Source organism: Mastomys coucha, unplaced genomic scaffold, assembly GCF_008632895.1.
Source record: "Mastomys coucha isolate ucsf_1 unplaced genomic scaffold, UCSF_Mcou_1 pScaffold20, whole genome shotgun sequence".
In the NCBI taxonomy this organism is placed as follows: Eukaryota; Metazoa; Chordata; class Mammalia; order Rodentia; family Muridae; genus Mastomys; species Mastomys coucha.
In genome coordinates this window covers 34,536,476-34,550,097 of record NW_022196903.1, presented here as the reverse complement: position 1 = coordinate 34,550,097, position 13,622 = coordinate 34,536,476, and the positions used below count along the sequence as shown (strand labels likewise).

Genomic DNA, 13,622 nt, shown 5'->3' with positions numbered 1-13,622 from the left:
AAAAACAAAAACAAAAAAAGAAATGAGATTTACCGCATTTTTCTTGTCCATTCTTCCGTTTTTTGCACTCAGAGATTAGTTCCACAACTTAGTTCTTGTGAATGGCGCTCAGTAGACATAAGCATGCAAATGTCTCTATGAAAGGTTGGCTTGGAATCCTTTGGGTTTGCATGGTCGTAAAATGGCCAGTAAAATGGTGGAGCTGTTGTTAGCTTTTTGAGAAAGCTCATATTGACTCCTGTAGTGGGTAACCTTTCTACCAACAGTGTAAAGCAGTTCCCTTTGTCCACAATCTTTTTTTGTTGTTTTTGTTTTTTGAGACAGGGTTTCTCTGTATAGCCCTGTCTGTCCTGGAGCTCACTCTGTAGACCATGCTGGCCTCAAACTCAGAAATCTGCCTACCTCTGCCTCCCAAGTGCTGGAATTAAAGGTGTGTGCCACCACCACCCCACCCCCCGACCCCTTTGTCCACATTCTCAACATCATTTGTTATTTGGGTGCACATTGTTTCATTTTGTTTGTTGTTTCATTTTGTTTGTTTTTTGATGAGTTCTATTTTTTGATGTATAATGGTTTGGTTTGGTTTTTTTGTTCTGTTTCATTTGAGACAGGGTTTCTCTATGTAGCTGGCCTCCTATCCACACAGATCTGCCTCCCAAGTGTTGGGATTAAAGACGTGAGCACCACCACCAGGCTTGTTTTGTTTATTGAGACAGGGTCATGTGTTCCTAGCTGTCTTGGAACTCACTGTGTAGACCAGGCTGTCCTGAAACCCACAGAGATCCACTGTCTCCTGAGTGCCAAGATTAAAGATGTGTGCCACTATGCTCAACTGGTATTTGGTGTTGGTTTCCTGGTTTGGATTTTTGTTTTTTGCTTTGTTTTGTGTATTGTTTTTATGTGTGTATTAAAGTGCATGTGCTGCCGTGCAGTGGTGGCGCACGCCTTTAATCCCAGTACTTGGGAGGCAGAGGCAGGCGGATTTCTGAGTTTGAGGACAGCCAGGGCTACACAGAGAAACCCTGTCTGGAAAAAACCAAAAACAAACAAACAAATAAATAGACAAACAAAAAAAGTGCATATGCAGTGGGCATGCGGTTGTCAGAGAAAAATTCTCAGGAGCCTGTTGTCTCCCTTCACTATGGCTTCTGGAAACCAAACTTGGGTCATCATCTTGTGTGGTAAGCGCATTCACCGTTTTTTCCTATGACTACCATTCTGAGGGAAGAAGGAATCGCGTGTGGTTTGACCTGCGTTTCTCCAATGGCTGGAGAAGCGGAACACTTTTTGTAGATGTGTTGGCGGTTTGTGACCATTTGAGAACCGTTTGTTCTAACCAGTGCCTCTTTGGGGTGACCCTGGTCCTCTTCCCTAGCCTTGGCTGTTGAAGCCCTGCCCCCACCCACACTGAGCCAGCTTTTTCTCTCTGTCTGTTCCCCCTGCAGCACTCTGTCCAAATGCTGCCACGCCATGGTAGCTCTCATCTACCCCTTCAGTTGGCAGCACACCTACATCCCCGTGTTGCCACCCGCCATGATCGACATAGTGTGCTCGCCCACGCCCTTCCTCATTGGGCTGCTCTCCAGCTCGCTGCCTCTGCTCAGGGAGCTGCCACTGGAAGAGGTGAGCCAAGGAGCCCTGCAGCCTGATTTCCCAGGCCACACAGGAGGAGAGGAGTGCTGGGCAGGAGTGAAAAGATGCCAGGGCTTGCTCTGTGGCAGGTCCTTCCCAGAGCTTCTCATCAATCATTTCCCCTCTAAATGGCATGGCCTGTAGAGCAGCCATTTAGAAGCCCTGACATCAGACATAGCCATCTGCCCCCATCATCTGCTACATCCTCCTGTCCCCCTACACTGGGCAGAGAAAGCAGTAGCTGGAATATGTGCTTGAACTGATGACAGAGTAGGCAAGGACTTAACCTATGCCCTTAAAAAAATAATAACCACAAGGCATAACTGGCAGGATGGTTCAATGCCAGGCCTGATGACCTGAGTGAAATCCTCCGAGAGGCACATGCTCAAAGGAGAACACTGGCTCTTGAAAGTTGTGCTCTTGACCTCTTGAAAGTTATGCTCTTGACCTCCACGTGCATGCTATGGTACACCACACACACACACACACACACACACACACACACACACACACGCAAGCGAGCAAGCAAGGAAGTGGGGGGAGCAGGGCCAGGGAATTAACACTGATAGAGTGCCTGTCTACCATGCACGAACCTCTAGGTCCAGCCCCTAGTCCAAGAAATGATAATAAATACACCTGGAATTAAAGGGAGGGAAAGCCAGGCAGTGGTGGCGCACTCCTTAAAACCAGCGCTTAGGAGGCAGAGAGAGGCAGATTTCTGAGCTTGAGGACGGACAGCCTGGTCTACAGAGTGAGTTCCAGGACAGCCAGGGCTACACAGAGAAACCCTGTCTCAAAAAAAAAAAAAAAAAAAGGAGGGAAAACTAGGGCCACAAAGCCCAAAGCTGTGTGTGAGTGTCACCCTCCTGCACCCCAGTACTCACCAAGGTAGGAGAATCTCACTTTCAGAGGTCAGCCTGTGCCACATAACGAAGCATTGCAAAATAAGTCACGCTGTTGTGATAATAGCCAGGATTTACAGTTGAGTGTGCAAGTGTGGGAAGTTGCCTGTGGTACCTCTGCAGTTATTCAGTTCCTTTTAAATAGTGTCTGATCTGTCCTGGGTCAGGGAACCCCAGGAGTCAAGAGTAGGAAACAGGAACCAAATTCTGCTGTCCAGCCTTGAACTTAGTGAGGATGCCACTCCATCCATCTGCCCTCCATTATCCCAGGACTGGGGATGCTGGTCCTTTGATTGTGTGAAGGCAAGGGGTTTGTGTGGCTTTCAACACACAAACAGAGCCTGTTCCCAACTGTGGCCAGGCAGGCCATCCAACCCCTGCTCTTCCTCTATCATAGTTGGCCACCTAAGCTAGGGTCTGCATGAGGGTCCACCCTCAGAGGCAACATGTAAGCATGTCCTTAAGCTTTGGACACAGTATACGTCATTCACCCTTTTGCTGGTCCTCTATCTCAACCCACTCTGAGGAGAGTGCTCCCTCCTAAAAACTATAACTAACAAAGGCACACAACCTGCAGCCTAACTGTGTTCCCCAGACCCCATTCCTCTTCCCTCTGAAGAACTGGCAGATTTGGTGGATGTCTCAGGGATGAAAGGGTGAATCCCCAGTATGGAAAGGGTCAGATTAGCAACTTTTGTCCCACCTCTGAAACCAATAAACAAACCAACGACAGAGAAACCCTGGCACAGTCTGAACAGGGCTGGGAATCCAGCTGCTGCTGTGTGTGACCTAGCCTTCAGTACTAGCTTAGTCCATTCCCCTATCCCTTGTCAGAACACACACACACACACACATACACACAAACACATACACGCACATTCTTCCCATCTCCAGTGCTCAGGAGGAAGAAAATGACACATTGCTCCTTATCCCAAAAACCCTAGTGACAATACTCATCCCTTTCTTCTGACCTGCAGGTTCTTGTGGTCGATCTCATCCATGATCGGTTCCTCAGACAGGTGAGTAGCAATCCAGCCCAGCCTGCTGCTCCTGTGCCTTCACTTCTTCCAGAGAGCTCAACCCCAGCTCTAGAAAGGCTCTGCAGTGAGCCTGAACCTGCTAGCTCAGTGGACACCGGAACCAGCCCAGGCCAACCAAGGCCAGCCAAGGATGAGGCAGCCAAGAGGAAGGAGGCATTAATTAGCAAAGACTGGTTTTCACCTGTACATGCTTCAACCAGTTACTTATCAGGACACAGGCTTGAGAGATAGATGGCTTAACAGCGAAGAGTTCACACTGCTTGTATGAATGTCTGAAGAATTCGAGTTTTTCCCCCCTGGTACCCACGTCAGGCAGCTCACAACCACCTCTAACTCCATCTTCAAAGGGACTCAACAGTTCTGGCCTCTTCAGTCATAGCACACTGCACTCACATGCACAGGCCTACGCATGGGCATACACTTACACATAATTTTAAAATATAAAGCTTAATTTTTTTTTAATGGGGAAGAGGGAGGGCAGGAGAGATGGCTCAGTGGTTAAGAGCACTGACTACTCTTCCAGAGATCCTGAATTCAATTCCCAGCAACCACATGGTGGCTCACAACCATCTGTAATGGGATCCAATGCGCTCTTCTGGTGTGTCTGAAGACAGCTACAGTATACTCACATACATAAAATAAATTAATCTTAAAACTAAAAAGAAAGAACAAAGGAAAGGAAAGAAGGAAGAAAGGAAAGAAAGAAAGGCCGGGCAGTGGTGGTACATACCTTTAATCCCCAGTGCTTGGGAGGCAGAAGTGGGCGGATTTCTGAGTTCAAGGCCAACCTGATCTACAGAGTGAGTTCCAGGACAGCCAGGACTACACAGAGAAACAGTGTCTCAAAATACAAACAAACAAACAAAAAACTGCTGGATAGTAGTAGCACATACCTTTAATCCCAGCACTTGAGAGGCAGAGGCAGCCAGATCTCTCTGAATTCAAAGCTAGGCTTGGTCTACAGAGCAAGTTCCAGGATGGCCAGGGCTACACAGAGAAACCCTGTCTTGAAAACAAACAAGCAAACAGGCAGGTGGTGCACACCTTTGATCCCAGCACTCGGGAGACAGAGGCAGGAGGATCTCTACAAGTTTGAGACCAGCCTGGTCTACATAGTGAGCCCCAGACCAGCCAGGGCTACAAGGTTTAAAACCAAAGTTTAAACTGTGAGCTCAGCTGGCTGCCCTGGGATGTGGCAGACACACACCTGTCAGGTGTAGCTGCGCCCACTTCATCTCTTGCCTTATAGATGGAAGACGAGGATTCCATTCTGCCCCGGAAGCTTCAGGTAGCCCTGGAACACATCCTGGAGCAGAGGAATGACCTGGCCTGTGACCAGGATGGAGGCCCTCTTGACTGTGTGCATGGTAAGTGCCAGGGCCTTGGAACAACTAGCCAATGGCTGACTGAGAAAGTGGGGTTATGAGGAGAAAGTGGGGTTCAGCCTGTCACCTGGATTCATTCCAGCCATAATCATAGGCACATCCCACTTCCTCCATTTAGGTTCTAAAATACCTCTAAAAGAGAGAAAAAGAAACGTTAGTGCCTTTTCTCTTGGAAGGTCACAGGTGGCTGTGGAGGGTAGCTGAGATCAATAACTGACCTGGGCTCCAGCCCACCAACTCCCTTCACTGTCTCTGCCTTTTGTGCCCCTTGCCCAGGCCCTGAGTCCAGTTCCTTGAGTGAGGTGGTGTCCGAAGCCTTTGTCCGCTTTTTTGTGGAGATTGTGGGCCACTACTCCCTGTTCCTGACATCGGGCGAGGAGAGAAGCCTGCAGCGAGAGGCCTTCAGAAAAGCTGTCTCCTCTAAGAGCCTACGACGCTTCCTGGAAGTCTTCATGGAGACCCAGACTTTCCGTGGCTTCATCCAGGAGCGGGAACTACGCAGGCAAGATGCCAAAGGTTAGACCTCACTCGGGCAGTGAAGCAGAGGTGCTAAGGCTCTAAGTGGCTGAGGAACAGGGGGACATTCACAGAGATACAAGCAAGAATCTGGCCCCCACAAGAGCTGCGATCAGGCCACTCCTGAACAGTGAATGTGGACTACCTCTGCTTCTCCCAGGTTTCGCCTGTCCTTCCTGCTTCTCTGTACCTCCTCTCCTCTTCCCCGAGCCCCTCTCCTCTTCCCATCTACCGTTTTTCCTGCCCCCTGCCCAGGGACTGTGGATGGGATGAAAATTCCAGAGAAATTGGTCCAGCGCCTGCAGCCTTGGGCTAGCACTGCCTAATCCCTGCGCAGCCTGCTTCAGTTTCCAACCCCACTGACCTTTCTCCCTCTTCTCTGAATTCTCTTCTCTTACTTCTTCCTGTCCTGTCTGCATAGGCTCCATCATGCTTCTAGGGAGAGAGGAAACGAGGATTACAAATGATGGAGACCCCATCCCAGCCTATTCTGTCCATTGTCCCGGCCGGATGTTCTGGGAATCTGAAATCTAGGAATGCTGGTAAAGGATGATCTGATGGGAGCTAAAGCTGGGAAGGAAAGGCCTTGTCTTTGCAGCATGGCTGTGCAGGGGCCAGAAGGTTCCAGAGGAGCAGCTGGCCCCAGGCCTGGGGTTTCTCTGGTGCTGTGAGCTCAGCTAGAAGCCCCAAACTCCCACAGCTAGCCATCTGTACAAGAAAGACAGGCAGCCATACTTGAGGCCATTCTGATCAGGATTTCCACAGGGCAAGAGAAATGTGTCTAGAGGGTGTGAGAGGACCAGCCTCATTCAGGGCTTGCTTCTCCTCAGAAGAGCTACCAGATGCATGTAGCCATGTTGACAGGTCGCTGTTGCTGGGTAAGGAGGCAGGAATGAGATGGGCTGTCGTGTGTCAGCGGATTTTACAGCTTTCCACCGACAGCTATTATACAAGGTGGGGCAGTTATAAGGATAGTAAAAACCCTTATAAACCCCATGCTTGAAAGCACAGTAACAGGCACAGCTGCGTCTCAGAAGCAAGGATTTGCTATCCCGAGCTATCGAGGAAGGAAGGTCTGTGCAGAATCGCAAAGGCAAGCTCCTAAAATATCCTGGGTATTTCTCGTCACCAGGTCTGTTCGAAGTCCGAGCCCAGGAGTACCTGGAAACCTTGCCCAGCGAAGAGCACAGCGGGGTCAATAAGTTCCTCAAGGGACTGGGTAAGGCCTGCCTCCCTGTCGCCAGCCTCACTTCTTAACCATCTTCCCTGGAGTCGTCACTACTTCCATCCGCAAGACCCAGGAACGGTCCAGGATGGACTGTCTGCCTCTCTTAGTCTGTCTGTCCCTGGGGCCAGGCAGGGAGTACCTCAATACAGGTAGGACTCCTCCCAACCTCCGAATGCCCCTGAGCAGAAAAGAATCACCAGGACTACAGTCTAATCAGCAAAGAGGCCCTTACCATGCATGCTGGGCTCCAGCATTTGGGAGGTGGAGCGGGGAAGATCAGGGAGTTCGGTGACCCAGCCAGCAAGATGGCTCAGCACATCCCACCCACATAAAGATGGGAGGAGGAAACTGAGTCCACAAAGTTGTCCTTTGACTCCACAATCTGCTGAGTCGCATACTTTCCTGTGCCTGTCCCCCCGCCCTTCCCTCCCCTCCCCCCTGATAAAATGTTCGCACTTTCTTTTTTAGGTAATAAAATGAAGTTTCTCCACAAGAAATAATCCTCCTCTTGGCTCAAGGGAAAACCTCCTCCCTAGCGCCGTAGTCCTCCCAGGATGGGCCCCTTAGCTGGGCAGGTGGCACATGCTCAGAACAGCTCTGGAACAGACCGGTCAGCTTGCAGATTGTCCTTACTGTGGTTGGTTGGTTCTGGGATCTTTAAATCTTAGATGTTAAAAGAGAAGAAGGGAAGCGTTTGGCTCTCCGTTCAGCTCTCCTGCCCCATCTCATCTCTTCTGGACCAGCTTGGTGACGCTGGAGCCAGGAGCTAGGAAGAGTGGCTCCGGCCAAGCCACTGGCTCCTCCGGACTAGTCTATGACGCCACCTGGTGGCAGAGACTGGACTTTACTGTTCTTGACTACATTTTTTTTCCCCCTTAGAAGCCATAGCGCTCCATTCATGCCCCAAAAGTCTGTGGCTTTTAGAGGGACACATGAAAACAGGAAATCCTGTTAACTGGTAATAAAATATTCTAAGGGTCCTGAAGTTTCTATTTCCTGTGACCCAACCATGACACTTAGGCCACTACTGTGAGCCTATTCCTCTTGACCAACAAAGCTGGGAGAGGTTTCTGTAGTTGCTTCTCTTTAATGAGAGGGAGGACCCCGATCAGCTAGCCTGTGGGGTCAGTGAGAGTCTGCAAGAGTCCTGTGTGCAGCAAAGGAAGGTTCTCAGGCTGGCCTCGGGGCTACCACCTGATACTGCTGGGCCCTTGCGAATGCAGCCAGTAACTAGCTACATCTGGATTGCCTCTGACCTGAGCAGGATTGATAGGAGTGTGTGGCTAGGGTGTTGGGGGAAGCCTGAGAATCTATACCACAAAGTTACTTGGCCTAGGTTACTGATAGCAATGTTCTGTGTATTTTTATATTGCCCCCAAGTGATCACAGTTAGTATTTTGGAATATACATTCTTTTCTAACTTATTTTATATTATACTGTTTTACTTAAGAACTCCAGGTGAATAAATAAATATATCTTTATCAATGTTCTGAGTGAGTGTATAATATTCTATTTTATTAATTTTTTTTTAAGATTTATTTATTTTATGTGTATGAGTACACTGTAGCTGTACAGATGGCCGTGAGCCATCATGTGGTTTCTGGGAATTGAACTCAGGACGTCTGCTTGCTCCAGCCCCGCTCGCTTCCTACGTAATACACTGTAGCTATCTTCAGACACACAAGAAGAGGGTGTCAGATCTCATCACGGATGGTTGTGAGCCACCATGTGGTTGCTGGGAATTGAACTCAGGACATTCGGAAAAGCAGTCAGTACTCTTACCCGCTGAGCTGTCTCACCAGCCCTTATTAATGTTTTTGATTTGACTAAAACAAAACCTAAAATAAAATTGGCGAAGTGTGCTAGGCTGCGTGTATGAAGAGGCTTGTCTCCTTTCTTTCTCTCTCTCTTCCTTCCTTTCTTTTTTATGTACACTGGTGTCTTGCCTATATTGTATGTCTGTGTGAGGGTGTTGGATTCCCTGGAACTGGAGTTGAAAGTAGTTATGAGCTGCCCTGTGGGAATTGAACCATGGTTCTCTGGAAGAACAGCCAGTGAGTGTTCTTTAACCACTGAGCCATCTCTCCAGCCCCTAAATATACACTTCTTTGTTTGTTTTATTTCGAGACAGGGTTTCTCTGTGTAGCCCTGGCTGTCCTGGAACTCACTCTGTAGACCAGGCTGGCCTCGAACTCAGAGATCTGCCTGCTTCTGCCTTCCCAGTGCTAGGATCAAAGGCATGTGCCCACTGTCACACTAAAGAGGCTTTTTAAAATGTTCTTTATATTAAAAGTAGGAGGCATGCTGCATGTATAAAGAAGGATCAGGCCAGCAAGATGGCTCAGCTAGTGAATGCTGCATAGAAGACACATGAAGGTAGAAGAGAGAACCAACTCCATGAAGTTGTCTGTGGAATGCGTGACCTATGCAGACACATATTGATGGGGTTCGAGCCCAAACAGCTCCACGTGTAAGAGGTTTAATTAGAAGGGGTAGAGGATAGCGGCGCAGGAAGAGAGAGAGAGGGGAGAGAGGAAAGAGAGTACTCATATATATATGTCGTGATGTAGTAGGTCCAGGTAAAGGTGGGAGCTGAACCCAATGGATTCTGGGAATATGGTGGCCGTTGCCTTGACGACAGGTCTGTGGACCCGCCCATATCTGCAGCCGTTTCTGGGTGCTAACACATACCACATAGTATTTTTTTTTTATGCTTTAAAGGATTGGTGAGATTACTTTTAATATTAATAAAATAAGAATGGCAAGATTCTTATCCTATTAAGACATGTGCCACCACCAAGCCTGACCACCTAGGGTCAATCCCCAGGATCAAAAAGGTGGAAGAAGAGAACCAACTCCCCCAAGGTGTCCTGATCTCCAGACATGTGTCATGCCATGTGCTTTACACAGCTGCAAACACACAATAAATTAAGTAAAACTTTTAAATAGAGCCAGGCAGTGGTGGCACCAGTTCACTGCCAGGCATGTGGCACACACCTTTAATCCCATCACTCAAGGGGCAGAGGCAGGCATATCTCAGAATTCAAGGCCAGCCTGGTCCATAGAGCAAGCTCTAGGGCAGCCAGAGCTACACAGAGAAACCCTGTCTTGAAAAACCAAATAAATAATGATAGATAATAATAATAATAATAATAATAATAATAATGTTTCTTTTGTCTATCCTAGTGGTGCATGCTCTTAATCCTAGCACTCAGGAGACAGAGGCAAGCAGATCTGAGTTCCAACCCAATGAGATATACAAAGCAAGTTCTAGGATAGCCTGGGCTACATACAGAGACCCTGCCTCAAAATAAATAAGGTGTCTTTTTGTGTCCCTGTAAATCATGCTTACTGCTATATCTCCAGTCTTTCCTCTCCTATTTGATACACAGCATATACTGCCAGGCATAGTGGCTCATGCTTAAAATTCCAACCCTCTGAAGACTGAGGCAGGAAGATTGCCATGCAATACAGTGAGACCTTGTTTTAAAACACACACGCACACACACACCAAAAAGCAGGAAGAAAGCTAGGGGAAGGGAGGCCTAGTTAATAAATCATTTACTGTGCTAGCCTTAGAACAGTCAGTTCAGTCCACACAACCCATGTTTTAAACAAACAGGCTTTTTTTGGGCCAGGCGGTGGTGGCACATGCCTTTAATCCCAGCACTTGGGAGGCAGAGGCAGGCGGATTTCTGAGTTTGAGCCCAGCCTGGTCCACAGAGTGAGCTCCAGGACAGCTGAAGCTACACAGAGAAACCCTGTCTCGAAAAACCAAAAAAAAAAAAAAAAAAAAAAAAAAAAAAAAAAAAAAAAAAGTGTCTGAAGACAGCTACAATGTACTTACATGTAATTAATAAATCTTTTTTTAAAAAAAAAAAGCACCGACTGCTCTTCCAGCGGTCCTGAGTTCAATTCTCAGTAATTACATGGTGGCTCACAACCTGATGCCCTTTTCTGGTGTGTCTGAAGACAGTGACAGTGTACTAACATACATAAAATAAAATCTTTTTTTAAAAATAGAAAACTAAAAAATAAAACATGAAAAAAGCCACAAAGTGGAGAGATGCCTGAGTGATTAAGAGCTTCCCTTGCAGAGGCCAACAGCTCAGCTACTGTAGCCTAATCAAAGTGCTCACAATCGCCTATAGCTCCAGCTCCAGGGGGTTCATGCTGTCTTCTGGCCTCCATGGGGACCAACATGCACATGGGCATGCACACTGCACACACACGACACACACATTTTTTTTTTAATCTTTGAAAAAAGACCAAGAGAACATATACAACCATAAAAGCAATAAATGAATGTATTCTTTCTCAAAGGGAGGTGCCTCTTTGTTGCTGAAAACAGCTTTTTCCTTCACCCAGGTACCTTAGCAGCATGCTAAGCAAGACCTTTACCACAGATACTACAAAGGAAAGCACACGGAGAAATTTCCAGAAGCTTGGGTGGTGAGGGTGAAGCTGGAGATTAGGGGTTCCCAAGGTTGAGAGATGTGGTAAATTCTCCCGCCCTCTTGTCCTTGTTCCCCTGAGCCCCAGGCCAGTACAGGCTAATCCCACAGGCTCCCGGCCTTGCATTCTCCACCCACTTAACATAAACTTAACCATTTTTTAAAGTAAGTAATTTAGGGGCATGTAGTACATTCACAGTATATAATTACAACCTATCTTGCATTAATAAACTTCTTCCTTTCCCTAAACCAGAATGCACACCCATTTTGCAGTGGTCCCTTCTGGGTAGATTTTGGTGGGTAGGTGGGGCTATTCTAGGCCTGACCAGAGGCAAAAACAGGAAATGGCAAAACAAGGCAGGCTTTAGGAACTGGCTATTAACCGCCCACACCTGTCAAGGCCAATTAATATATCCTTCAGGGCTCTCTAGTGACCACACCTTAACCTCACCCAGGCCCTAAGTGGAGTTCAACTGTCAGCTTCTGGTAGGCTGGTGCCAGCTTTCCTAACAAGGACCAGGTCTGTGTCCCCTATCTGCCCACCCCTACTCTCTTTTCCTAAAGGACCTCCCTCAATTCTTTGAGAACAGAATTGAGTTCTACAGCCGGGTGGTGGTGCCTCATGCCTTTAATCCCAGCACTTGGGAGGCAGAGGCAGGCGGATTTCTGAGTTCGAGGCCAGCCTGGTCTACAGAGTGAGTTCCAGGACAGCCAGGGCTACACAGAAAAACCCTGTCTCAAAAACACCAAAAAAAAAAAAAAAAAGAAAAGAAAGAAAAGAAAGAAAGAAAAGAATAGAATTGAGTTCTACAAGCAAACCTCACAGGCATAGTGCCTTCCCAGCAGGGCTAACTTCTGTAGTCCTTCAGTGGAGTCTAGGCTAGATTGTTCAAGAGGAGAACACTGATTTGCCCAGATCTAACCTTGGGCTCTGGCTAAATGACAGTGGTAAAACTACTTGAGCAAGGGACTGTGGGTGAAGCAGGGCCTTGTTCACAGGGCCAGCAACGCTCAGCAGAGCAATAGGGTTTGGCCACCGTGTAACCAGGATGGCGGGGCAGGACCCTGTCCCTTAAGTTTCCCTTGCAGCTCTGGAGCCTGGATTGAGGCTGTTCTCTTACTCATCATCTCTATGCCTCATCAGCCTATGGAAAAACTCCAGACAGGACCAGAGATGACATAGCAGCCCGGCATGTAAGGTGGAGCCAGCCTGTGTTAATGAGACTTGTGAAGAAGCGGGTGAATTTCCTAGTGATAACAAATTCAAGAGCTAGAAAGGAAGAGGCAGCTTCATTGTTGTTGGATTTTCTGTGGGTTACTCCATTTTGTTTTGAGACGGGACCTCACTATGTATCCTAACTGTCCTGGAACTCACTGTATGTTAGGCTGCCCTCAGAGTCATAGAGATCTGCCTGTCTCTACCTCATGACTGCAGGGATTATAAGGGTATGTCGCCCACCTTGATAGAAGCACAATATTACTGTGCACTGTAATTCAAAGGCTGACTTCTGTGCTCCCTTATCTGGTTGCGATCCTTATTCAGAGACTCTCCAGTCTCAAAGTTGTGTAAACATTGCCCCCAGCCATTCCCTAAAGAAGTTGATCAACCAATGACTGAACAGGGGAGAGCACAAGGCTGGGAGGTGGAGGGGGTAAAAGAGAGAGGAAAAGGAGATTAGCCATGGGAAGAGACTTCTGGAGACACCATGAGAAAACAGCTGGAACAGAGAAAACCATAAAATGCAAGTATCTCAGGATTTTAGCTGGGTGGTAGCCAGATTAGCATGGTGGATTAAAATGGAGAAATACTGCTCAGTTGTTGTGCCTGTCAGGCTTGATAAACAAATAGTCCAGTCTCAATGATCTGGGAGCTAGCTGGGCTAAGAGGAAAACTGACACACTTGTAAAAATGCCACTAACACCTTGAAGTAGGTGATTTTTTGGGTTTTGGTTTTTGGGGGGTTTTCAAGACAGGGTTTCTCTGTGTAGCCCTGGCTGTCCTGCAACTCACTCTGTAGACCAGGCTGGCCTCCAGCTCAGAAATCTGCCTGCCTCTGCCTCCCAAATGCTGGGATTAAAGGCATGTGCCACCACTGCCTGGCTTGAAGCAATTTTTAATATACAGCTTTGCAAAGAGGGATGCCAGTGTCCAGAAAAGGCAAAAATGGCCAGCACAGTGACTTGACAGAAAACACTGTCTTAAATCTTTTTTTTTTTTTTTTTTTGGTTTTTCAAGACATGGTATATATAGCCTGTCTGTATAGCCCTGGCTGTCCTGGAGCTCACTCTGTAGACCAGGCTGGCCTCAAACTCAGAAATCTGCCTGCCTCTGCCTCCCAAATGCTGGGATTAAAGGCGAAAGGCGTGCACCACCACCCGGCCTTTTTTAAGATTTTTTGTGTGTGTGTGTGTGTGTGTGTGTGTGTGTTTTCGAGACAGGGTTTCTCTGTATAGCCCTGGCTGTC

The 13,622-nt window shown here is 47.7% G+C and overlaps 1 protein-coding gene across 9 annotated transcripts in view; it reads left to right on the top strand.

Annotated features, from left to right (window-relative positions):
- Dennd2a (DENN domain containing 2A) overlaps positions 1 to 8,190 on the top strand; it is a 94,098-nt gene extending 85,908 nt beyond the window's left edge. For 6 of the 9 annotated variants that reach the window (XR_004121944.1, XR_004121943.1, XR_004121942.1 and 3 more), the window contains 6 exons: positions 1,446 to 1,623; positions 3,512 to 3,553; positions 4,824 to 4,941; positions 5,236 to 5,475; positions 6,608 to 6,852; positions 7,172 to 8,190. Coding sequence is in view for 3 of the 9 variants with exons in the window: in XM_031381622.1 (XP_031237482.1) it covers positions 1,446 to 1,623; positions 3,512 to 3,553; positions 4,824 to 4,941; positions 5,236 to 5,475; positions 6,608 to 6,694; positions 7,172 to 7,203 (697 nt within the window). In the remaining 6 variants the exon portion in view is untranslated. The remainder of the gene's footprint in view (positions 1 to 1,445; positions 1,624 to 3,511; positions 3,554 to 4,823; positions 4,942 to 5,235; positions 5,476 to 6,607; positions 6,853 to 7,171) is intronic. The other 3 variants (XM_031381622.1, XM_031381621.1, XM_031381620.1) reach the window with 3 other exon arrangements.
- The last annotated feature ends 5,432 nt before the right edge of the window (positions 8,191 to 13,622 follow it).